Source organism: Cuculus canorus, chromosome 29 (genome assembly GCF_017976375.1).
Source record: "Cuculus canorus isolate bCucCan1 chromosome 29, bCucCan1.pri, whole genome shotgun sequence".
NCBI classification, from domain to species: domain Eukaryota; kingdom Metazoa; phylum Chordata; class Aves; order Cuculiformes; family Cuculidae; genus Cuculus; species Cuculus canorus.
This window is the reverse complement of record NC_071429.1, coordinates 1,699,020-1,723,286: the sequence shown is the minus strand read 5'-3', so window position 1 is coordinate 1,723,286 and position 24,267 is coordinate 1,699,020. Positions and strand designations below refer to the sequence as shown.

General features: G+C 46.8%; 3 protein-coding genes across 4 annotated transcripts in view; all 3 read left to right on the top strand.

The window, feature by feature from the left end:
* Positions 1–19,074, top strand: part of HOXC10 (homeobox C10) — a 27,781-nt gene extending 8,707 nt beyond the window's left edge. The window contains exon 3 of one of the 2 annotated variants that reach the window (XM_054051590.1): positions 18,998–19,074. The gene's annotated coding sequence lies outside the window, so the exon portion shown is untranslated. Of the gene's footprint in view, positions 1–8,888; positions 9,027–18,997 lie in introns of those variants that run through there. The other variant, XM_009565019.2, reaches the window with a different exon arrangement.
* On the top strand, positions 6,354–9,163 carry HOXC9 (homeobox C9). The gene is made up of 2 exons (XM_009565020.2): positions 6,354–7,054; positions 8,889–9,163. The coding sequence occupies exons 1-2, from the start codon at positions 6,493–6,495 to the stop codon at positions 9,131–9,133; spliced, it is 807 nt and encodes a 268-aa protein (XP_009563315.1). The 5' UTR covers positions 6,354–6,492; the 3' UTR covers positions 9,134–9,163.
* Positions 16,457–21,094, top strand: HOXC8 (homeobox C8). Its single transcript, XM_009565021.2, has 2 exons — positions 16,457–16,892; positions 18,998–21,094. Exons 1-2 carry the CDS (start codon positions 16,457–16,459, stop codon positions 19,288–19,290), a joined length of 729 nt encoding a protein of 242 aa, XP_009563316.1. The 3' UTR covers positions 19,291–21,094.
* Positions 21,095–24,267: the final 3,173 nt, after the last annotated feature.

Here is a 24,267-nt window from a genome sequence, read left to right as displayed (position 1 = left end):
TTATCGCTTCAACTCTTTTGTATAGATGGGCTTGGGTTTTATGTAAAAACATGGGTAGTCAAAAAGACACCATGCTGTTCGCCTTCATCTCCCTTCGCCTGATATTGTTTGCTGTGTTGCTGATGCTCCTGCTCTTCCTCGTGTTGTTATCAGAGTAAAATATTAGCGATGTTGCGATAACACCGGATTGCATAATTTTTTCTCGCGTCTGCTTCCACAGTGCTCGTCTCCCAGCAGGTGTAATTTTAAAACCTGGAGGCTTTTTGCCTCTTTCACTGCGTGTGCACAGGCGTTGCCTATGGGTGAACTTTATCCTTTGCTGCTTGGGGATGATTTTTGGGGCGGTTTGGCGAAGAGGTTTCCTAGGCAAAGCTGCGGGGTGGAGAAGTCGAGCAGGAGGCTGCGGGGATGAGAAACTCTCCCCATTTTGCAGTGGGCGAGGAACTGGGCTCCGTGTTGCTTTCCCCCCTCCCCAAATAAAAGCTCTCATAGGTATTCGCTTGGCTGGATTTGGGGGGAAGTCCCCCCCGAAAGGCTCAGCTCTCCCCTCCCTATCGGACGAACCCGCTCCAGGGCTGGAAAACAAAGTGGGGCTGGTGTAGGGTATGGTGTAAATGGTGGCAAATGTCTCTGCTCAAGGTTGTTATCTTTAGGTGTCTGTGTGTCTGTCTCAGACCTCGAGGGTTTCCAGAGGTATTGGCTCTGCAAGATGACCTCTACAAACATCGGCTTGGAGGGAGAGGGGGGGGGTGGAAATTAACACAGAAGACGCGGTATTGCCGGAATATTCCTTATTTTAAACCATATTTGTGGTGGGTAGAGACAGTTTTAAGGCTGGGCTGATCTCCTGGAGGAGACGTTTGCACCAGGCCACAGATATTGCGGCGCAGACTGGGCTGGAATCCATTGCCTGAAGCAGTACCATTCGCACACACCCCCCCCCCCCCGCCTCCCTTCCCCCCCCCCGCCTTTCCCATACATTGCGTGGGGTGATTGTCTTAGTTGGGGGTACGGGCTCTTCCTCACACCTTGGGCTCTCTTTTCAAGCTCGCTGGTGAGCAACCGGAGCAGCCAAACAATAGGATTTGCAGACACAACTTGGAGCTTGCAACTATAGTTATCTATGCTAATTACAGGGTGTCTGACAGAAACATAATAAATGTAAAGGGAGAAGTATAGAAATATGTTTCTCCAGGCAGTATGCACTTCGCCTCTCTGGGTTCAGGCTTGTTTTCTTGCTCTTCTTTTAATTTACTTCTCTGGGAATTTTTTTTTCGCCTTCTGTTGACCTGCATCACACCCAAACCCCAGCGAACCTGGGGAGCAGCCTGGAGAGGGGCTGTATTCCTGCCCCCTCCCCGGCTGCTGCAGGCGAGCTGCTGTTTGTGAACATCTGCAGCAGCCTTCGTCTGGAGGAGATCTGAAATTTTGGAAAAGGAGACCATAATCCACTCAAAGAAATTGTTCTTCGCTTTAATTGCACCTCGGAATTTATTGTCTATTAACCGTACCTCCAACACTGGAGAGACAGGAATTCTTAGCAACAAACAGAAGGGGGGTGCGAGCGGGTGGGTGGGGGGAGCACTCGAAGCAGGTAAAAAACTCCTGCAGTGTCATTTTCAGCTGAATGCTGATTTTCTTTGCCTTAGCTCTGACTCCCATGCTGGCTCGGATTGAAGTGCTCACGGAGATAGAAAGCTGCGTGCAAGTTCCAGCCGTCAATTATTGTCCTGGGGAGGGTGCAGGGGGTGGCTTTTTCCATATCATAACTTTTAAGAAAGCCTGAATAAATATGATTTTCAAGAATTTACCGAGGGAGGGTGAAGGGAGTGCAAAGCCTACAGCCTGCAACCGTGCTGCTGCGGGATTCACGGATGGTATTTGGCCTGAAATTAATCTTTCCCCGTATTTATTTACTCTAAGAGACAATCCTGGAATAAACAGAGGCGTCTGGGGGATCAGGAAATATTTTGTAGCCTCGCAGAGACTCTGCTGTAGAGTCATTCAAGCCATTGTGTACAATTTTTTCCCTCTTTTTTTTTGTTTTCTTTTGAGGAAAGGAGGAGTGAAGAAGGAACAAAAGGAAGAGAGAAAGAACTTGTGCAGGCAGAGGAGAAGAGGAAAGGAATGGGAAAGGACAAAGAAAGGGAGGGAAAGGCAACTTTATTCCGGGTTAGGGCTGGAAATGCAGGCGGAGAGTGGGAGCTGGGGCTGGCCGGAGGGTTTGCTTTCGTTTCGCTTTTGGAGAGAGATGGAGCCAGCACCGCCCTTCCCACTCCTCCGGAGCAGGGACTGAGGTGTGCGGCGAGGCTGGGGGGGGGGGGGGGGGAAGGCGCGGAGAAAACACCCCTTCCTTTTTTAATCCGAACTTGACAGTGTTAATTGAACCGAGGGAATGCGGCTGGGCCCCCCCTCCCCGAGGAGGCTCCGTTTGTCCGGCTGCAGGGGGGGTTGCGGTGCCCGCTCCACCCCCCCATCCCTCGGGATGCGGCTCCGGGGATGCTCCGGGCTCAGGGGGCTCCAGAATTGGGGTATCCTTGTCTTGGGGTGTCTCGGTGGGCAGCGGGGCTCCGGAGGGAGGCTACTGGTGGAGCTGGGCCTGGAGCTGCGACAGGGAAAGGGGGATCTTCCCCCACCCGCATTACTGGGGACCGCAGGCTGGCTTGGCTTTGCCACCACTTTTTTGCAACAAAAAAATAATAAAACCAATTAAAAGCAAGAAAACCCCAAGAAAGCAACGTCACAGGTTGCTCAAGAGTTGGTTTTTCTTTCTTTTTTTTTTTCTCCCCCCTCTTTCTCTCTCTCTCTTTTTTTTTTTTTTTTATTAGGGTTATTTTTTTGTCTTCGTTCCTTCCAATCAGGGGAGAATTTCTCAAAGCGAAAGCAAAAGATTTGGAAGTGGGGGAAAAGAGCCAGGCTGCGCGCAAAGGGCAGGGATGCAGCCCGGGCTGAGCACACGCAGCACTTGCAGGGAGCAGGGCGAGCAGTGCAAGAAGCGTTTAGCTCCGAAAAGGTGTCAGAAGTCAACCGGGCAGGACAGTGCTCAGACAAAGCCTTGATTTTCTGTTACCTCCTCATTTGCGACTCGTCTTTTCTTTTTTCTTTTTTTTTTTTTTAAATGATTATTTTCTTTTTTTTTTTTTTTTCTCCGCCCGGAAAATAAAATATAAATCTTCCTACAGCATGTGGACTGCTGGTGTTAGTTTGGCTCAATGTGGTTAAGTTTCTTTCCCCTGCAGATTCAAAAAGGGGAGGTGAGAGGAAAAGATTATTAGTCTGCCTGGAAGGGATGTGATAGTTCACCATCATTTCAGAAGAGGTAATCTCCCATTAAACGAGTCCCGAAGCTTTTGTGGAGGCAATAGGAGGCTGGCTGGAGCGTGCATAAAAGCTGCGAGATAACCTTGTAGCTGCTGAATTCAATAGAAAGGCGTGTTTTAATTCCAGTCTGGATATTTGCTTGGAGACACTGCTACTGAAAAGAAGAATATTTCAGGATATTGCTTTATTTGCCCTGCACTCTGAGCGGATTTGATTCACATAACTATGCATTCAGCCATGGGGATGGTTTCACGTCGAGATAAGCGTGAAAGGACGGTATTTTATGTGGGATCACATCGTGTTAAATTTTATGGGGGGGTTCAACATCGTGTTACGGGGTTGTGCAAGCAAAGAAAACGTTGTCTTGAGCCGTGTGCCTTTAGTCTTGAGCCGTGCCTTTAGTTTGCTTTAAGGTGAAGTGTCTCCATCTCTTGCTTTGTGCTGCTCAATTCTCGGCGACCCGCAGCCTCGGAGTGAAAGGGGGGTTTGTATGCCAAACCCTACCTTGTTTTTCAGTTGAGATCCCACAACAATGCTGGGAGTGAATAATTCCGGGCGCTGCAGGTTCCTGTGCAAAGAAAAGAAACCTTTGCCAGCTCCGTTTGCCTTTGTGTGACACCAACAGACACCATCCACCACCAATTCAGTGACCTTGCCTGCTCGCTTTAAGGTTACAAAAACTGCTGCTACTTATTATAACTGCCTGGCTTGGGCAATTTCTGCTCATTTTGCGGTTCGTCTGTGGTATATCCTGACCTTATTTTTTTTTCCTCCTCTCTGGAAAACGTCCCCACTGCCTCTGCTTCTCTCCCTCTGTGTGCATCCCTCCTTCCTTTCTCTCTCCCTCCTTCTCTCCCTGTCTCTTTTTGCTTTCTCCCTCTCCCCTTCTGCATATACATCTGCAGACAATCCTTCTTTCACAAGGGTTCTCTTGAAAATATTCCACCAAAGTAGAAAATGCAAGCTGCTTTTTCCCTCCACATGTCACAGTCCATTATATTAGCAGAGTAAGTATTTAAAAAATAGGAATAGATAAAAGAATGACGAGAAGATATATATACACATATATATTTTCCAGCGAACATAAAAAATAACCGTCATTGGAGACCGGTGATTGACAGATAAATTGGTCTCGATAAAGGCCAAAGAAGACACTCCGCTCCTGCAGGAATATTTCCCTTTAAGGGCTCACATAAAGCAGGGGACTTAAAACGGAATGAGGAATAAATTCGGGGAGGGGGAGCAGGTCCAAGACTTTTCCCTTCTAATTTGGAAGATCCGGACTCCCTTGTTTAACACCCCCCGTCATATTTTGATTTTAAAGCCTTTCCTATTTTTCGAGAGGGAAACCCTAGTGTTAGCCTGCAGCCTTGGGCATTAATTTTTGTTGCTGGAACCTTGTGAATTGAGGTGCAGGATATTATCCCTGGCTGAGGGGGGTAAGTTTGGAGGAGCTGAGAGGGGAGGATTTTTGGCAGCATCGCTCCCTCTTGCGTGGTTATCCCTGAATCTGCCTTTATCTCTTTCCTCCTCCTGCTAACATTTCCCATGCAACTTACTGAGGGGGGGGGAATAAACGTTAATAATTGAAGAGGTTTCTGCCGTGTCTGTCGGTGGGGTTTGCCCAGGCTGTGCAGAACCCCTGGCACCGGTGACCACTCCATCACTGGTGGCTCCCTGCCCACCTCCCCAGCCTCCTTCTCCCACGGAGGAATCCCCAGCACTTTCTGAGCCCACACTTTTCCTGCTTTTTGCACATTTTGACCATTTCCCTCCGTGTCTCCCCAGCCCTAGAAAAACCCGAGGTGATGGAGAGCCCTGGAGAACCCAGAAAATCCATATATTTGGGGGTTCGGTTTCTTAAAAACAAAAATCAGGAGAGGTTCTTTTTTGCTAGATATCTTAATTTTCTTCCTTTCTTTTTTTTTTTTTCTTTTTTTTTCCGGAGAAATGTCCTAATTCCCTTCTTTCAGACTTATATGGGCGTGAGCTCTTTACCTACCTGTCTTTCCTTACAAAGGAAAGGTTATTCTCTCAAAATGCAGGCAGGCTATCACCGATTTTTTAACGCTCCCAACTTCTTCAATCGATTTGGTGCAAAAGGAAAAGTTTCCAGGCGTTAACAGCAAAACAAAAAGGAAAAAAAAAAATACGAACAGTCGTGTGCCCAGCACACATTGTTGCTTCCTCCTGATACGAAAAAGCTCTCTCATCCTCAGCCACACAGCTGAAACTCAGTCCTACGGTTTTATTTAATGAACGACACATTTATGAACAATCAAATGATCCTCGTAAAAATTTTATTGAAGGACATAAAAACATCCACGACTACTTGCCGAATAATGCAGCCTTTCACTGTGAAGGCTCAGTCTTTCCTTTCCTTTTTTTTTTTTTTTTTTTTTTTGGGGGGGGTATTAGTAGTATTATTATTTCCCCCTCCTCTTTGCAAAGATGCTCCTCATATTCTCTCTCTATTTTTATTTTTCCTCCTGAAGAGATTTTATTTCTTAGAGCAGGACTGGATGTGCCTGTGCCCCACGGGTTTCTCAGCTGCTGAGCAGCCTGAGGAGGAGACAGCGCTGCAAAAGATGACAAAAGCCCCTTTGCTTTTAGGTTAAAAGCTTCTCCCCCCCCCCCCCAGCTCCTTCCTCCAAGTGGGGAGCCCACCTCCACTGCACTTCTTCCCTCTTCCCCTTCCCACCGATATTCAATTTAATGTACCCATTAGAGGCTTAGGAGCTGCAAGAAGCAAAGGACAGAGACAAATTACGTCAAGAAATAGTTCCTGGACTACCTTCCACAATTACCTTCCACCTTCCTCAGCACCAGGACAAGCGTCCCCCCCCCCTTCCTCAGCCCGCGGGTAGAGCATCCCCCAGCCGCGGCCCGGCCGAGCCTCCCTCCTCCCCATCCCCGCCCCGTTTCCATCGGGTTTAGGAAAAGCCGGGTGGCGTTATTAGAAGGAAAAAAAAAAAAAAAAAGAGGGAAAAAAAAAAAAAAGGAAAGAAAAAAAAAGCCCTGCGGATTGATCCACGCTATATTTTTGGGTAAATACAATCACGTGAGGGCGGGCAGCCAATGGCACACTGGGAAAGGCTGAAAAAATAATTACCTGCCCTGATTGTTCTATGAGAAGATAAAAAGTACACATACAGTTCATACAATAATCTTATGAATGTAAAAGAGGGGGGAACCATGTCGGCTTCTGGCCCCATAAGCAACTACTATGTTGACTCCCTGATAAGCCACGAGAACGAAGAGCTCTTGGCCTCCAGGTTCCCCAGCTCTGCCTCCCACCCGGCTGCTGCCCGACCGTCAGGATTAGTCCCGGACTGTGCCGACTTCCCATCCTGCAGTTTCGCCCCCAAGCCGGCCGTTTTCACCACCTCCTGGGCTCCCGTCCACTCCCAATCCTCCGTGGGCTACCACCCCTACGCTCCCCAGGCGCCCGTCGGGGCCGAGCCCAGGTACATGAGGACTTGGTTGGAACCCCTCGCCGGGGCCGTCTCCTTCCCGGCTTTCGCCCCCGGGGCTCGCCCCTACGGCCTCAAACCGGACGCCTTCCCCGGGCGGCGGGGGGAGTGCGGCCCCGCCGACGGCCGCGGCTTCCCGGACTACATGTACGCGGCTCCGGGGGAGCTGAGAGACAGAGCAGCGCAGACAATTCCTTCCCCGGAGTCCGAAGCCATCGCTTCCAGCAAACACAAAGAAGAAAAGCACGAATTAGACCCTAGTAAGTCGAAGTCATTCTTGTTTACGACCGGGGAAGGCATTACGGCTTCCAGGACCCTACTCAATAAAATGAAATTACCTTAGAGAGCCCGACCCTAAAACTCCAGATACGCAGGAAGATCTGGGGGTTTGAGCGAGTCCGCCTAGCAGAGAGAAAATCCCTACTTTGTTTGGGGCTCTTTAGTCTTTTTTTTTTTAACGATTATCATTTCTGCAGGGGAGAGGGAGGGGGGTGCTGTTGGCTTCTCCATCACCTTCCACCGGGGGGAATTAAAACCAAAATGCTTGTGCGAGAGGGGGTATGCAGAGGGAGAAGCATCTTGGCTTGCAAATATTTCCACTTTCAAAGAACAAGGAAGAGTTGTAGCTGGCTGGAAGTGAGCGTATTGATGTGGGATTTTTTTTTAGGGAGGGGAAAGGAATATCTCTGGATAAAGGCAGAGGTGTCTCTTTATCTGTTTTAAGAATCAATAAAAGCTCCACTGGTGCAATTATTCATAAAATGCGCCAACACGTGGGAATAAATGAAAAGGTGGGTGCCCTGGGCGGGGGGCCGGGGGTGGGTGTGCGTGTCGGGGAGAAGCAAGGAGGAAAAGTGGAATTGTAAAGGCGTAAACTAAGTGTGTGGAGGTGGCTAAGGGCAGCGAGAGCAGGACATTCGACCATACACTTGAAGAAACATCTTCTGCAGCTCAAGTGAGAGAGGGAGGAGGAGGGGGGGACTGGGGAGGGAAAAAAAAAAAAGAAAAAAAAAAAGAAAAAAAAAAGAAAGCAAGCCCCCAAACCAACCACCCCAACCCAGCCATCAGGGAACCTTGAACACTGTAGGGACAGGAGTCAGGTAACTGCCCCCATCACCCTCACCTCCAGCCTGGCCCCCAGCCCCACAGAGGGGAGCAGTTCCTGGGGGATGCAGGCAGGAGCTCAGCTCAGCTCCAGGGATTGCAAATAAACCGCAAATCCCAATCTCTCCTGGGTATATCTTCCAGGAGAGGAGCTCAGCATCCTCGAGGGATGCAGGGGGGACAGTGCGGGGGCAGCCGCCGGGGGAGCGCGCACCCCGGGAACCCCCCGGCCTAAGGTGCGGGTGATTCCCGGGTGATGGAGCTCCGTGCCAGGAGATGGGAGAGTCTCGGTATCTCCTTCTCTACCTGGAAAGGCGCTCACACCTCTATTTATGACAGGCGGGCTGGTGCCAGGCACCCTCGTGATAAAAATAAGACGAGGAATCAGGGGGCGAAAGCTTTCCTGAGCTGGCAGGCAGCTGGGAAAAGCTTCTCGCAAGGAAGGGAGAGGTGGGATTGCTCCCCTTGGCCAAGCGGGAAGGTCCTTCAGGCTGGGGAGGGTGGGGGGAAAAAGTCAGTTTCTGGGAGCCAGTGGGACATCTCGCGTGTCATCCTTAAGATATTAAAAAAACAAACTCGGCTTTCCAGGTCTGGGAAAGCTTCTAGGGAAAGTCTTGGAGAGCTGAGGTTGTAAAAAGAGTTTATGGGCCTATGAAATGGTGGGAATTTTGACTTTTTATGACTATGTTCTTAGATTACTGCTAGTAGCAGCCATGTGGATAATTATTATTTTAAACCCATTGCTACAGTTTTATTTACTGAAACTTTTATGTGAGAACAGCAGCAAAAGAAAAGGAAATGACCCCTCCAAAATAAACAGATTAAACTCTCCTGAAGGTCACTTAAAATATTTAGGTAAGATCTGCTAATTAAACAGGTTTCTCTCTATAAGATACACCAGGGTGCGGAGGGGGGAGGGAAGCAAGGCCAGTTGTATACATTGATTTTTTTTTTCCCACCCCCCAAAAATATAAAAATCTTCTTTCTCAGACAACCCCGTCGCAAATTGGATTCATGCGCGCTCCACGAGGAAGAAAAGATGTCCTTACACAAAGTATCAGACCCTGGAACTGGAAAAAGAGTTTTTATTCAATATGTACCTTACACGGGACCGGAGGTACGAAGTAGCCAGAGTCCTTAATCTCACTGAACGCCAAGTCAAAATCTGGTTTCAGAACAGGCGAATGAAAATGAAGAAAATGAATAAAGAAAAAACCGATAAAGAACAGCAATAAAGTTGGCAAAGTCCGGTCATTGAGAAACGAGGGTGGAGAGAAAAAGGAAAAAAAAAAAAAAAAAAAAAAAAATAAATAAAGGAAAAAAAACCCCACAGGAAAAAAAAAAAAAGAGGCTGGTTTTGGGGGTTGAAATGTTTCTGACTTTGAATGTGCGGATGAATGTTTAGCGTTATAGGCAAACACAGCAAGCGTTTTGGGACATGAGCCTTTTCTAAAATGCAACTAAATAAAAGAAAGATGCTCGGGGGGGTGGTATTTTCTCTTCCTTTCTTCTTCCTCGCTTTGTCCTCCGAAAACAAACAGAAGAAGTACTTGAATTTTTTTTTTTTTTGGGTTCTTGTTTTTTAGTATTTTATTTCATAAATTAAACTTATCCAGTATTTTTATTTTTTTTTTTTTTGGGAATCCCGCGAGCTCGCGAGTGAATATTTTGTACAAAAAAGAGAGGAAAAAGAGACATTAAAAAAAAAAAGCAAGCCTGAAGGGCTTATGGCTCGATGATGTTCTGTCACGGTGTTGAACGTTTCTGCTGTACTTATTTGTGTATTTTATTCTCGTCTCAGAACCGTTCTGTAATATTGTTATGTTCGCTATTGTAGAGCAGCTCTATGTAAATATACGAAAGAAAAAAAAAAAAACCAGAGAACAAAAAAAAATATCATTATTAGGTGTCTTTTTCTTCCAAGCGTTTTGGGGAGCAGCAAACCCGGGGTTTTTTTTTAGCAAGCGGGGCCAGAGCCTCGGCGGGGCGGCCCCCGAGCATCCCCCGCAGCCGGAGGAGAGCGGAGCTTCCTCCTTCCTTCCTTCCTTCCTTCCCAGCACTTTTCCATTTCAGAGTACCGTAATAAAAAAGGAGCTGAGGTAAGGGTTATATGTGCCATCAATTTTTAGATGGGGATAATTAATTGTACTAATTTATGACCCCAGGCAATCGAAGGATATGTAAAAAGACTAAATATGGATGCTGGGAATAGAGGAGCTTGGCAAAGGCAGCCGCTCCCTGCCATCCGCTTCTGCCTTATCGATGCCTTGCCAAAACTTGGAGGGCTACTGGAAATGCTGCTTCCCGCAAGACAGCCCGAGGAAAAGGGGGAAAAACCTCAGCGTCTGGGGTGGTGAAGGGCTAAGGGGGAAGGAAAAAGCAGTGGAATAAAGGCAGAAAAGGGGGGGACACGATGCTCCGCCTGCAGATTTCGGGCTAAAAGGCAAAAAAAAAAAATAATTGCGGACATCTCCCACTCCCTTCACACTGCGAGGCTGGGGGGAAAAAAAAAAACCCGGGGGGGATAATGGTTGTTGGCTGGGGAAAGGTCAAACCCCAACGTGCTGCCAGGGCTGCGGAGGCGAGAGGAGCCGCTGCCCGCAGCGCCTGGAGCCAGGATCCTCCATGACTCCTTCCCGGGGCGCTTTCCAAGCTGCTGAGCGAGGAGCTAGAGGCAGGAGATGGTGTAAAAAATGAGCAGCGAGGGATGTTTAATCATAAAAACTTGTTATAGGTCCCTTTTTTTAATGAAATGAGTGGAGCAGCGTTTTAATCTTCCTAATCAGAACCAGACCAGGCGAGCGAGATGCGTTTGTCGCCCTCGTCCTAGTTCCTCCGAAATCAAAAAATCTGGAAGCGATTACTTCTGCTGATCTCGTAAAATATTGCTCTTTAATATTTCTTGCTGAAGGATTTGGAGGTTTCTTTTCCTTCCCCCCTGATTTGTGTTCTCGCTTCTTAAAGCGGGGTCTATTTTTGTCACCGGAGGGGGACACCGCGGTCCATCAGCATCCCTGGAGCAGGGGAGGCTCCAAAGCCCTTTTTACAATCCCAGTTTTGTGCTAGGTCTGTTTGGAAAAAAAACCTTAACGAGCGCAATGAAATGGTCAGGTTAGAAAACATTTTAACAGAGCGAGAGATTTATGGACCAAAAAAAAAAGAAGGGGGAAATCTTTCCATCTAAGTCATGTCAATTCATCTTTTTCTTTTATTATTTATTGTAATTATTATTATTATTTTCCCTCCAGTCTGCTTCTCTCTCATCCCTCCTCAAATAAAGGATAAAACCCTACAGGATGGGGAAGGGGTTCGCCCCCTTCTCTTGGCGAGGGGGGGAGGAATCATCCCTGCTTTGTCATTATTAATTAAGAGGAAAAATGATAGATATATAAAAAAAAGAAACAATCCTGATCATCATTTGGACAGGACTTTGGAGGCAGTTTCGGACCCGGCTCTCTGGAGGGGCTTGTCAGGAGCGTTTAGCGATGTTGAAAAGCCATGATGTATGGAAGTTCATCTTGGCCCCCCTTTCATTCAAGCGGATCTCATTTCCAGTGCGACCACAGCCTGCTCCCTCCCTCTGGCCCCCCCTCCCTCGCTCCCCTAGCTCCCCCCTCATCCACTCTCTCCCCCTCCTCATCCCCTTCCCCCCCCCCCATCCCCTTTCTCCCCCTCCTCATCCTCTCTCTCCCTCTCCCCAGCCCCTCTATCCCTTCCTCAGCCCCCCTTTCTCTCTTAGCAGCCTTCTCCCCCCTCCCCATTCCTTCTCCCCCCCTCCCCAGGCTCTCTAACCCCCCTTCAGCCCCCTCCCCGGCCGGACCCCCCCCCCCACCCACCCCCCCGAGCCTGCGGGCAGAGGAGGAGATGCCCCTTTGTCTCCATCGAGCTGCTGGTTGGGGCTTTCTTTTGTTGTTGGTGGGTTGGGTTGGGTTAAAATCCTGCCGCAGTTTTAGTTCATGTGCAAGGCCCCCGGTATCCTCAACCCCCCCCGTCCCCCGGTGAAGGGTTACACCAGTTATAAAATGCCATTTGGCCCTGCTGGGAGGCTGCGCTGGTGCGGCTCAGCCATTGAATTTCTCCTCCAGAGCAGCCAGAGGAGATAAAAAAAAAAACCAAAACCCACCCAACCCACCTCAGTGTGGTTGAAAATAAAGAATAATAATGTAAAAAAATAATAAATAGGCGTCTTGCACCCAGTAGCACACCCTGCGGCCAGCCTTTCCCTGGATTAATGTATCAAAATGCTCCGATTTCGGCATTCTTTGACATATGGCGCGTGTGTGCAGCCGCATACTGATACAGCTATTGTGTGCCTGTGAACATGCACATGTATTTCTGCCCGGGGAGAGATGCACTTGCAGAGCTGGGAGAGAAAAAAAAATAAATATATATATATTTATATATTATATATATATATATATATAGGGTGGGTTTTTTTTTTTTTTAGGGTGCGTGTGTGGTGTGTGTGTGCCTGGTTTCGACTCTGCCCTTTTGTAAGGCACACAAAACCGACAGGACCCTCCAGCTGTCCATAGGTACATTTCCGCAGCCAAAAAAATGCCACTTTTACAACTCTGTTTGTCTCCCTGCTATGCGGGGCTGAATAGGAGCGAACAAAACAGGACCCTAGATCTGGCTAGACGTCTGGCTTTAATTGTTTTATGGTTTAAATAAGGTGGGTGCTCTTCTCTTTGAAACCGGATTATTGGAATGTTTTGTCTACAAGCTACAAACAACAGACCCCCCTCGGAAGGGGGGGGAAGGCCAAAAAGAAGAAGAAAATCAGACCCCAGCTCCAAGCTAAAACTGATAAAAGCGGGGAGGTGGGGAGAGGGGGTGGCACATCTGGTGGGTTTGTTTTCTTCTGCGTGCGTGTGCTGCTCTGTTTTGCTATTTTTTATGGGTGAGAAAAAGGGGAAACGGGAAAAAAAAAAAGAAATAAGGGGGGGGATGGCTTTAAAAAGACAAGTGCTGCTCTTGAGTGTGTATATCGGGGAATTAGGGGGTCGTGGCCCCCGTCCCCGCCCCGGGAAGGGGTTCTGGGTTAGGATGTGCCTCCCAGCAGCCGGGGGGGGGCGGTGGGAGCCCCCCCCGGAGCCCGCGGCGCTGCGCCCCAGCGCGGCCGCGAGATGGCGCTGTTGCCCAATGGGAAAGGCGGGGGCCCCGCACCCGCGGGACCCCCCGCACCCGCGCAAGGGGCTTCGCACCCGAGAGACGCGAACGGGGGCTGCCTGGTCTCACCCCCCCACCCCCCTACATCGTGCTGGAAAAGCCCATCAAGAGCTTTTTCAGTGTGTTTTTATCTTGGTGAGCGCGGAGGGGGGCTCAGGGCTGACATCTGACGGCGCGGGGAGGGCATAAAGGCATAAAAATGCTTGCACAGAGAAATTGCCTATTTTGAAGTGGTTGTGGTTGTGTTTTTTCTCCCTTTCTTTCTCTTTATTTAGGCACATCACGTATCTCTCCAAAGCCTTCTCGTTTTAGGGTGGGGAAGGAGGGAATGACATTTTTCAGTGAAGGTCAGGGCAAAGGGAAAGGGAGGGGGGGCTAAAATAAACTCCGAGAGGGTACAATGGAACACCTAAAAGTACAACATAGCCAACACGGATAGAGCTACACTGGAGTGCAAGACATCACCCCTCCACTCCTCCCCAAGTCTAAACACAGACAAAACAGTACAGACGAAGAGCAGCACTTTCCCCAGACTCTATATGTCAAGATATTTCCCTTTAAAAAAGAAGCAGGCGATTGCATATATGTTATTTCTTGAAATCTAGGAGGGAGTGGTGGGTCCTTTCTTCCACAGACATTGGAGGCAAACATTTCCTCCCCAGCCTAAGGTAGGGTTCGGGAAGCCTCGCTGCACCTTTGCTTACTGCATCCAGGGATAATGATTGGAAAAATGCAGCAGCTCTTCCTAATTCCAACCTCAACTGCCCAGATCCGACAACTTGAATTTTATCTGTTTTTTTGTTTTGTTTTTTTTTTGGTTGTTTTTTTTTTTTGCACTTTAATTTGCTGCTTTATGGCCTTGGGCTTTTAAAAATAGAAATGCTATTGATTAGAGGAGGAAAGTGGTCACCTCGCCTATTAGATGTTAATTAAGGAGTCTCTGTCCCTAGCTGCTCTTCTTTTATATTTTTTTTTTGGGGGGAGGGGGACGGGACTCTAGGGAAGGGGTGATGTGGGGAAGGGGGATGAAATGGGTGAGTTCTGTAAAAATGAATGTCGTCATGGTGCCGTCCTTGGGATGATACGGGTGTGAAGATTATTCGGCTCTCTTTAAGGTATTTTCACAATAGGCGGTGGGGGGGAAAAAAAAAAATCACTGTTCTCCTGCACCGTTCATTGTCTGCTTACGAGGAGGGAAAGCCCACCACATGTAGCCTTCCTAAATGGAAAAATACAACTTTGATGTATGGAAATCGAATAAAGGTGATCTGGGTAGCTACTGGGTCTTTTCCTCTTCTTGGGAAGGTGTCTGCAAAAAGGGGGAAAAAAACCCACAGTTTCAACCTCATAAGAGGTTTAAGCCTAAAAAAAAAAAACCCAAAAACCCGCGAGCGTGACCTTTCTGTGCACAAAAACACACCTCAAAGATGGCATTTTTCTCCCCTCCACAATTCAAACCGGTCAGAGTCACCCAGGTCTCTCCTGAAAATAATTAGGCTGCTGGGTTGGCTTTTTTAAATGGAAGAACATGAGGGAAAGATTTGAAGGTCTGCAGACTTTGGAGGGAAGCCCTATTCTAACACTGTGTCATTCATGGGTTTGATGATGTTTTTTTTTGCGACTCGACAGAAAAATATTTGCGAAGTGTTTTGGTGTCGTGTGGATGTCCCCTCCCCGAAAAAAAAAACCAAAAATGAACCCGGGTCCTGGTGATTTGATGTGATTTTGGTTTAATGAGCTGTGTTCTTTGGTGCGGTCGTAAAAAATGAAGGGTCCGAAGTGAAGGGGTCGCGGCGAGTGGGGCAAAAAGTGGGGCCGAGGGGCACGGATTCTCCTTGCGAGAGGAAAATAAAAGACGGGGCGAATCGCTACGTGGAAGAGGGAAACAATGCAAAAATGAAGGTCGGGGGTTATTTTTTACAGGCATGCACAAAAGGAAGCACATACTTTCTGCCTCACTTTGCCTCTCTCTCCTCCAAAGCAGCTCTCTTTTAAGTAGTGGTCCTACTTTATTCCCTTGGAAGGATGCTTCCCTGTTATTTCCAGCCGTGGATTTTCAGGGGTTGGTTTGAAAGGAAGCAAAGAGAGGGAAACAAGAAAATAAATAATAAATAACCCCCCATAATTTTCTGCCTTTATTTTCTTTAAAGAAGGACAGCCAGAAGCAGCCAATCAATACGGAGACGCTTCCTTCGCCCGCTCGCTCCCGTTTTGCTTTTGTTTGCTTGTTTGATTCCAATCTTCCAACCACCACCACCACAATAACAACACCACACGCACACCTCCCATATCCCAAAAAAAAAAAAAAGAATAAAGAGGGAAAAAAAAAATCGAAGGAAATGTGGGATCAGCGGTTCCAATCACCCCAGAAACACCTCCTTTCCCTTTCTGCCCCCCTCTAGGTGGGACCAAGCCCACCCCATAACCTCCCCCCAAACCGCAACACAATGACAACAACAACATCAACACCGGGGGGGGCACCCCCTGTTCCCGTCCTCCCTGCCCCCAAGGGAGGAGGGGGTGTGGGGGGAAGCGACGCTGATCAGGAGAAGCAGGTCACCCCCAATTTTTGATGGAGGGGGTGGGGGTGACGGAGAGTGCAAAGGGGGGGGGGCTGCTTGGGCTCCCTTTACCTGTTGAGGTTACCTAGGCTGACCTCCCAGCGCATGTATTTGCTGCCATCAGTGAAGAGGCTGCTGCTGGGAAAAAAAGGGGGGGTGGGGGTGGATATTAATGCGCACCTTCACCCTCCCCTACACATTAGGTGTGGGTCCCCCCCACTCCGGAGGGCTGTGTGTGTGTTTTTCTCCCCCCCCCTCTCCCCCTCCCGTCATACTCCACCTTTTCTTCTCCCCCCCCTTACTCAAAAAAAAAAAAAAAAAAAAAGGAAAAGCGCCCCAAAACGCTGTCATTTGGCTGCGGAGGGTGGCGGAGGGATGTGTACACATCGCGTGTGAGGGGAGAGAGGAGGGAAAAAAAAAAAAAAAAGAGAAGAAGAAGAAGGAGAAAAAAAAAAAAAAAAAAAAAAAGCCACACCACCGGGATTTTGAGGAATTTGCCTGTGGTGTTAAAGGGAAGGAGCAGAGTTACAGAGAAATTGAGAGAGAGAGCTCTACCTACCGACAGATTACCAGAGAAGTCAAGAGCACCGCGAACCAACCGTTCAGGCACACAGAGGCACCATGAAACGCCTTTGAGATCGCATTAAAAAAAAAAAAAAAAAAACAAGCCACTAAAAAAGCAGGACTTGAGACAGTCCAGGGACAATCTCGCTCTGATCTAGAATTAAAGCCGTCTTGGTTTTTTTTTGGTTTTTTTTTTTTCCGTTTTTTCTCTCTTTCTTTTTTTTTTTTTTTTTTTTTTTTTTTTTTTTGCATGCGAGGGTCATGAGTTCCTACTTTGTAAATCCTCTCTTTTCCAAGTACAAAGGCGGTGAATCGCTGGAGCCAACTTACTACGACTGCAGATTTCCACAAAGTGTTAGCAGGAGCCATGCTCTCGTGTATGGTCCGGGCACCACTGCTCCCACCTTCCAGCACCCTTCACACCACGTCCAAGAGTTTTTCCACCACGGAACCTCCAGCATCTCCAACTCTGGATACCAGCAAAACCCATGCGCCTTGGCGTGTCACGGAGACGCTTCTAAATTCTATGGATATGAAGCTCTACCGAGGCAATCGCTTTATGGTGCTCAGCAAGAGACGACTGTTGTACAATATCCTGACTGTAAATCGTCTTCCAACAGTAACTCTAGCGAGGGACAAGGGCATTTAAATCAAAATTCGTCTCCCAGTCTCATGTTCCCATGGATGAGACCTCACGGTTAGGACCTTTTTTTCCTCCTCCTTAAATGTTTTCCTTTATTTCTTTCTCTCTTTCTCTCTCTCTCTCTCTCTTCTCTCTGTCTGTCTGTCTGTCTGTCTATATATATATATGTATGCATATACAAGCACAAACATCTGTATATATCTCTAAACATGCACATACACACGTATGCATACATATATATATAAATGAAAATATAAATATAAGAGGCGTAGATGTAAAATATGAAAGAAATGAGCAGTTTTGTGCTAATGTTTCTTCTTTTTAGGAAGACCTTTGAAAGCAAACAAGACAGCAGTTGCTAGAGAGCCAGCAAGGTGATTCCCTGCAAAAGGCTTAAATCACAATAAAGTAAAACTTGTTTTTTATTGCTTGCCTTGAGGATAGGCAATAAGATACAGCTCCCACGAGGTTATTTGCATGTTGATAATACACTGCTCTTTAAAATGTCATATAGCCTTTCATAACTGCTTGGAGACGAAGCCTGAAAGGTGGGAACTCGTAATAAGTACTACTAATACTTTACATCTGTTTCTTAAAGCCTAGAGATAAAAGTTGAAACAGAAAAGGAAACTTAGCTCAGAGCTATGGAGTGGGGTGGAGGAGAAGAGGCTGCTGTCCTGGGTTAAGAGGGATATAAAAAAAAAAAAAAAAAAAAAAAAGGGGGTGGGAAATTCAAAATAATTTGGGCTGAATGGAACTTTGCTCCTGTGAAGTCCAGATAGTTGCGCAGAGAGCGCAGGACTTCAAAGTACAAGTTTCCCCCACCTAAGGACCAAGGTTGGCTAGAAGCCTTGTTAATTCAAAACATGTGAAGGTTAGTGTTAATTTTCAGGACAATCAGAGCCCTAGAGTTTTTTCTCCTCCTACCCCCCCCAAAATTTAAGGGGGAAAAGAAGGGAAAATGGGAAGGAGTTCTGGCTGATGAGAGGATGTGGCCCAGCGGCTGGGCGATAGACGCAGAGGAAAACATGTTATTTATCTAAGCTTTGACCTAGAGGCAGCCTCAAGGATGCAATCAGCTCAAACTGGAGGATATTTTGTTGCAAATACTTTGTTTTTCTCCCTCAGAAAGGGCCGTGCAGAAGGCTGGGGCTCAGCTACACATGACTCAGTCCTCTTTCTTTCCCTTTTTCCTTTTTGCCTATTGCTGCAAACGATCATCTCGAGTTGTTTCAAAAGACAATCTCGGTGTTTGCACAGGCAAATATCCACCTCTGTCCGTGTGTGCTCGGCAGTCACACAGCCCTGACCAAGAGGGCAGAGGGGATTTAAGAGAAAATTCCTGGTTTCAGGACATAAATATTAGCAAATAGGAGGACCTTGAGCCTGTATTTTGAGAAGAATCTCTGGAAAATGAAAAGAGAGTTGGGGAAAGGAGAGAAAGAAAGAAGGAGAGAAAGAAAAGGGAGAAAGAGAGAAAAAGGGAGAAAAGGAGAAAGGGAGAAAGAGAGAGAAAGAGAGGGAGAAAGAAAGAGAGGAAGAGAGGAAGAAAGAGAGGAAGAGAAAAGAAAGAGAAGAAAGGAAAAGGGAAGGAAGGAAGGAAGGAAGGAAGGAAGGAAGGAAGGAAGGAAGGAAGGAAGGAAGGAAGGAAGGAAGGAAGGAAGGAAGGAAGGAAGGAAGGAAGGAAGGAGAAAGGGAGAAATAAAAAGGACTTAGGGGAAGGAGAAATGCTGGAAAGGATTTTATGGTGAACAATGCACCTTTCATAGGAAAATATATGTATTTTTTTAAAACCGGTGCTGCCCACCAGGACTCCCCATTCAGAATCACCTTTTAGGAAGCTGGAAAGGGCTCTTTTGTGCATGAGCTTGACACACACCTCCCTGCACCCAGCCAGGCACCCCGGGAAGAGCCTGGGCAGGGCAGCTGCCCATCAGCATCCTCAGCACCATCAGCCCCAGGATTATTAATAATAACCCAGAGACTATTTTTACTGCCTTTAATACGCAAAGGATTGAGAAGGGTTGGGGTCTTTTTAGGGGGATGGCAGCAGTTTCTCTAGGAAAATTGAGGTGAAGAGGGCTAGGGGGGGCGGGGGGGGGATCAGAGTCTCCAAAGGGGGGGGAATTAAGAAGTTATTTGATGTTTGTGTCCTACAGCTCCCGGAAGACGCAGTGGCAGACAAACTTACAGCCGGTACCAGACCCTGGAGTTAGAAAAGGAGTTCCTCTTCAACCCGTATTTGACACGGAAGCGGCGGATTGAGGTCTCTCACGCCCTGGGACTGACCGAGAGACAAGTGAAGATCTGGTTCCAGAACAGGAGGATGAAGTGGAAAAAAGAAAACAATAAAGATAAGCTGCCGGGGGCCAGGGACGAGGAGAAAACGGAAGAAGAAGGGAATGAAGAAGAGGAAAAAGAAGAGGAAGAAAAAGAAGAAAGCAAGGACTGAGTTCTCAGCCCCTTGAAGTCTCGTTTTATGGCAGATGATAAATCGAGATGTTTACGACGGTCATTTGCTTTTATAGAGTATAGAATGGAGAGGCTCACACAGCAGTAACTACCTGTCAAACAGTTGTAGCCTTTTTTATTGTCATAGAAACTTCCCCTACTTTTTTCCACCCTTCTTCTTCTTCTTTTATTTTATTTTTTTTTTTTTTTAATAGCTGCGTTTTTAGTTCAATAAATACATCGCTGGCTTGGCTGCAAGAGCAGGGGGAAGACAAAAATGAAATGATGCAGCAAAGCCAAGCCACCCCCAGCAGTGCTAACCCAAGCCTGGAAGCAAATGTCACTGCTTTTCCCCTGCGAAGCTGCACACAGGGCTGGGTGCAGAATCTCTATTTATTTGAACAGCTTTGACTTTGCCTTCTTTTTTTTTTTTGCTGTTGTTGTTTTTTTTTTAAGCGTGGTTTCGCCTCTCCCGAATGAGCCCAGGGGAAGTGCGCAGGGTGCTTGCAGCTCCCTTGGCTTGTTTGTGCAGTGTCTGTCTATCTGTGGAGATCTTTATTCCTACCAGGCATTTCTTCCCCTTTTTTTTTGGGGGGGGGCACCCCCGCCGCCCCTGCCAGAGAAAGAAGAGGAGCTTGGAGGGTGAGCATACCTGGTAGAGCCCACACACACCCCCGCGCCCCCCCAGGACCCCCCCATTTCCATAGAGCTGAGGCTTGTATATACCTTGATAGGCCAAAATAGGCAACCCAAGCCTTTCCTTCTCTTTGTAGGCGCTGTTTACCTTTTGCCTGTGTGAGCACTCGAAATTCTTCATGTACTACCTAAAGGGAAAACCTGCAATAATTATCAAACCTATTATCCAAAAGGGGCTTACGTATCCTAAATTTTACGTGGTCAGAATTTATTTAAGAGAGAGCGACCTGCGTTTCTGCCCTGATGCAAGCTACTAAGTAGCAGAAAATAATAATAAAAAAAATACAACTTAAAAAAAAAAAAAAAACACCCAACCAACCTTGTATTGTACTTTATCACTACCTATAGAAGGAGTCATGCTTTGAAAGTATTTGTAATGCGGTTTTATTGTCGTTTGTTGCTGCTTATTTTCTTGGAAATAAAAAAAATACAAAAAAAAAAAAATATCCCAACAACTGAAACTGCCTAGTTGAGAACGCACAGTATTGTATTATTTTATTGTGCTTATAAAGTAGTGTAGAACTAAATTGCACTGAATGTATAGTTATCTATTTGTCTTGACTTATCTGTTAATGCAACATGCTCGAGAGGAACAAAAAAAAAATCGTCATTTGTTTTATGTAAAAGCATAGTTCTGCGTGTTCAAACTCTGAATGTAGCAATTACCGCCAGAAAAAAAAAAATAAGAAAAAGAAAAAGGAAAAAAAAATTAACATTTCTGGACACCGTGGATTTGTATTGTATACGTGAGACATTACGTAAATAATAATAATTATAATAATAATGATAATAATAATAAAAGATTTTAAAAGGACTGCGTTGCCTACAGTGCTGTGTCTCTATTTAAAAGCACCCACACGTACACATCCCTCCGAGTGGGCTCTGATTAACAGTTCAACCTTCAAATCATCTTTGGCACGCTTGGAAAAACCAAGGCTCATCTTGATTCGGGAGGAAATCAGAAGATCTTGGCTCAGCCACCAGCAGCGGAGGTGGCTTGGGCAAAGGGGGAGGATTCCCCCTCCTGCATCCCTGGCCGGGCATTTCACTGCTGCGATGGCAAAAGCTCGTTAAAAAAAGGGTGAAGTTGATGCTAATTATCTGCCTGAAGCTGTAGCTCTGCCAAAAAAAGAATAAAATCAAATATCGCAATGCTTCCAGCACTCTTGAGTCCTTCTTTCCTTTGGGAAAGGCTTCTTCGTGGGGTGGGAAGGGGGAAATAAAGCGCGTGAAGGGGTTGGGGCTGGATTTTTTTACTTCTCCCACCATCTGAAAGGTCTGGGAAGTGTAAAACCCTGTCCAGAAAAATCCTCTCCTTGCTGGGCCAGGAGATGCTGTTTGCTCCCGCGTCATTCCTGGGTGCAATCCCGGTGCTCTCAGGCGAGAGCTGGGAGAGGCTGGAAGGGAGGTGAGGTGTGCAGGAAAACCTGCTGGGCACCCGGCGGGCTGGGCAGCGCCTTTCCCTGCGGGAAAACAGCTCGAAACATGCCAAAAAACCAAGAAATTGGCAAGAAAGCACTTTATTTACTTCCATTTCCCTCCCCTCAGGCACAAAGTCCCTTTTACTCTCCCCTCAACTTCATACGTCCTTCCCTACGGACACCATCCCTAGCGTAACACACATAATTTTATTTTAGGTCTATTGTTATTACTATTACTATTTTATTTTATTTTATTTTATTTTATTTTATTTTATTATTTTATTTTATTTTATTTTATTTTATTATTTTATTTTATCTTATTTCCAGCGAAGCCTATAGGTGATACCTTCATCTCTCTCCTACTTCTCTAATGGGAGATGAACTTCCTAAATATTTCTCTTCTCACCAGCCTCATTTCGTTGAACGAGGTCTATTGATCTGTAAAATCGGGTCTATGTCTCTCTCTCTCTCTCTCTCTCTCTCTTTTTTTTTCCCCCCTGCTGATAAATGGACTGCATCACCCAGAGCCCAGGGATGCAGGCGTGGACGGGATGTTTACTCAGATATTGGAGATAAGGAAGCACAAGGCTCCTCGCACGGAGCCTGATGCTGTGTCTGGAGGCTCCTCTTGTGGGAGACAGACATTCTTAACCCCAAACCCCACAGAGCTTAAAGGATTTAAATACCTCAGGGCTTGAAATCGCTGGACTCTGCCCAGGAGGGCTGGAAAGCGGGGGGGGGGTGGGAAGGAGGAATACCGGAGTTGTGCAGGAAAAGGGGACTCATGTGGGTGCCCCTGCGATCACTCCTTGGCTCCTTCCCCCCCCTCCCCTGCAATGCCAAGGCGAAACGGGGCTGGGGGGGGGGGGGTGTGGGCTGAGGGGGGGGAGAAGGGAGGAGATGCCTAGAAAATGGCATCGGTGGGGTCGGATCCTGCCCGTGCATGGGGCTGAGCCTCTGCCTGTGCCACGCGTGTGCGCGGCTCCCGTGGGTGCGCGCTCCCCAACTGAACGAAATAACCACCCAGGCAGGATCCCAGGGCTGCAGAGCCTGGAATGTCCTCCTGAACCCGCCTTCATCTCCCCAGAAATAGATAAAACCCCACCAGTAAGGTCTATTCTAGACTTTTCCACGTCGAGGGCAGGCGCGGAAGGTACGCGGGTTTATTAACTATAAACCAGAGCGGTTTATTCTAAGAGAGCTTTTTTTTTTCCTTTGGGAATATTTATCTAGCGTTTACAACAAGAGATATACATATATTTTTCCCTCTCCCCCGTTTGCTCTCCTAGGATGGATGGGAGTTTATCCTCGGCAGCGATGAAAAAATACGTAGAAATGAGTGAAAATAAAATATTTGCTTTTCTATTCCTTTTTAAAAAATCGCGATAAAGGCTCTGCGGAGAAAAAAAATCCTCCCAAACGAGGGGGGAAGGAGAGGGAGAACTTATCAAAGTGTTTAAAAATAATAATAATAATAAAAAAGAAGCTGCATCCGCACTCTATCCATCATATTTAAATCTCCAAATCTAAGTAGTTTTATCCGAACGAATGACATTTATCTCTCAAAAAGGGTCTGGAGTTAAATTATGGAAACTACAGTTCGTTTTGGGGTAAATGTTTATGTTCTATAGTCAACACAAGAGAGTCGCATCTCGAGATGACATCCAGTTATTTCGGTAATCACTCCATCATTTCAAGAGAAAAAGAGAAGAGAGCATTTTATGGGGGAAAGTAATTTGAAAGGAGATTCGCTCTCCGCAAAGTGGCTTATTCAGAAATGATCATCGCTTGGGTATTACAGAAATTAGACTCATCTCCCCGCCTGGAGTAAGAAATATCGTCCTATTCCAGGCTTTTTATTAGCCAATCAAATTTCCTTCGGATCTCCATTTGTGATTTGTGAAAAATATAATTCGGCGAAAAGCTGAGTTTGAGCATATTGCTTATTTTCCCTTAATTTATTATTCTAATCACAGCCGCCGCCGCGCCGTAACGCAGCCATTAGGCGACAAAATTCGTTTAGGTTTTATACCTCGGAATGGGCACGGATAAGATTGGAGAGACAACGAATTTCTCGGGCGTTAAATGTTTTTTTTTGCGCGGGGGAAGGCGAGAAAGGAGGGAGGGGAGGAAGATGCGCGGAGGCAGAGGTGGGGAAACTTTGTGAATTGGATTGGGGGAAAAAAAAAAGCGCAATTCGGAGCAATTCTGCCCCATTTCTGTTGTAGCTTGACTTATTTTTTTTACCCCCACCCTTCAATCCCCAGCTCCTTTATCCTTTCGCCCGGATAATATTGGGAGAGCGGAGGCGGTTGTATGGGGGGGGGGGACACACACGATGTGCCGAAATTCTCAGCAAATGTGAGCTCAGGTTACTTTTTGGGATTAAAAATTCCTCTTCACATTATGGACTTTATTATCTTGTCTGCTCTGTGGAAAAAAAATAGGATCTCTATTGTACTCGGGAAGCTGTTGTGGTCGTCGTTATCCCCCCCCCCCCCCCACCCCAGCCCCCGCCTCGTAACTTTTAACTACCTGTTATAAAATTTATTGGTGGTTTGTAAAGTGAATAAAGTAATTTCCCTTCCATCCGGTTGTATTACAACCTTTGTGTTGTTTGGGCAGACAGACACGCAGCCAAGGGGAGGAAAAATAAATAAATCCAAGGGGTAGGGAATGAGATTCCCCCCTTTTCTCTCCTCCTTCTTTATTTTCGTACATTTTTCCCGATTAGAATGAAATTAAGGCACGAATACCTAAAAGAAAGATAAATGATGCTTAGACTGGAAGTGTGCGGGAACAAGAGGGAAATGTTTAAATATTAAAGAAAAATAACTCCCTAATTTTTCTGGCTGCAGCAG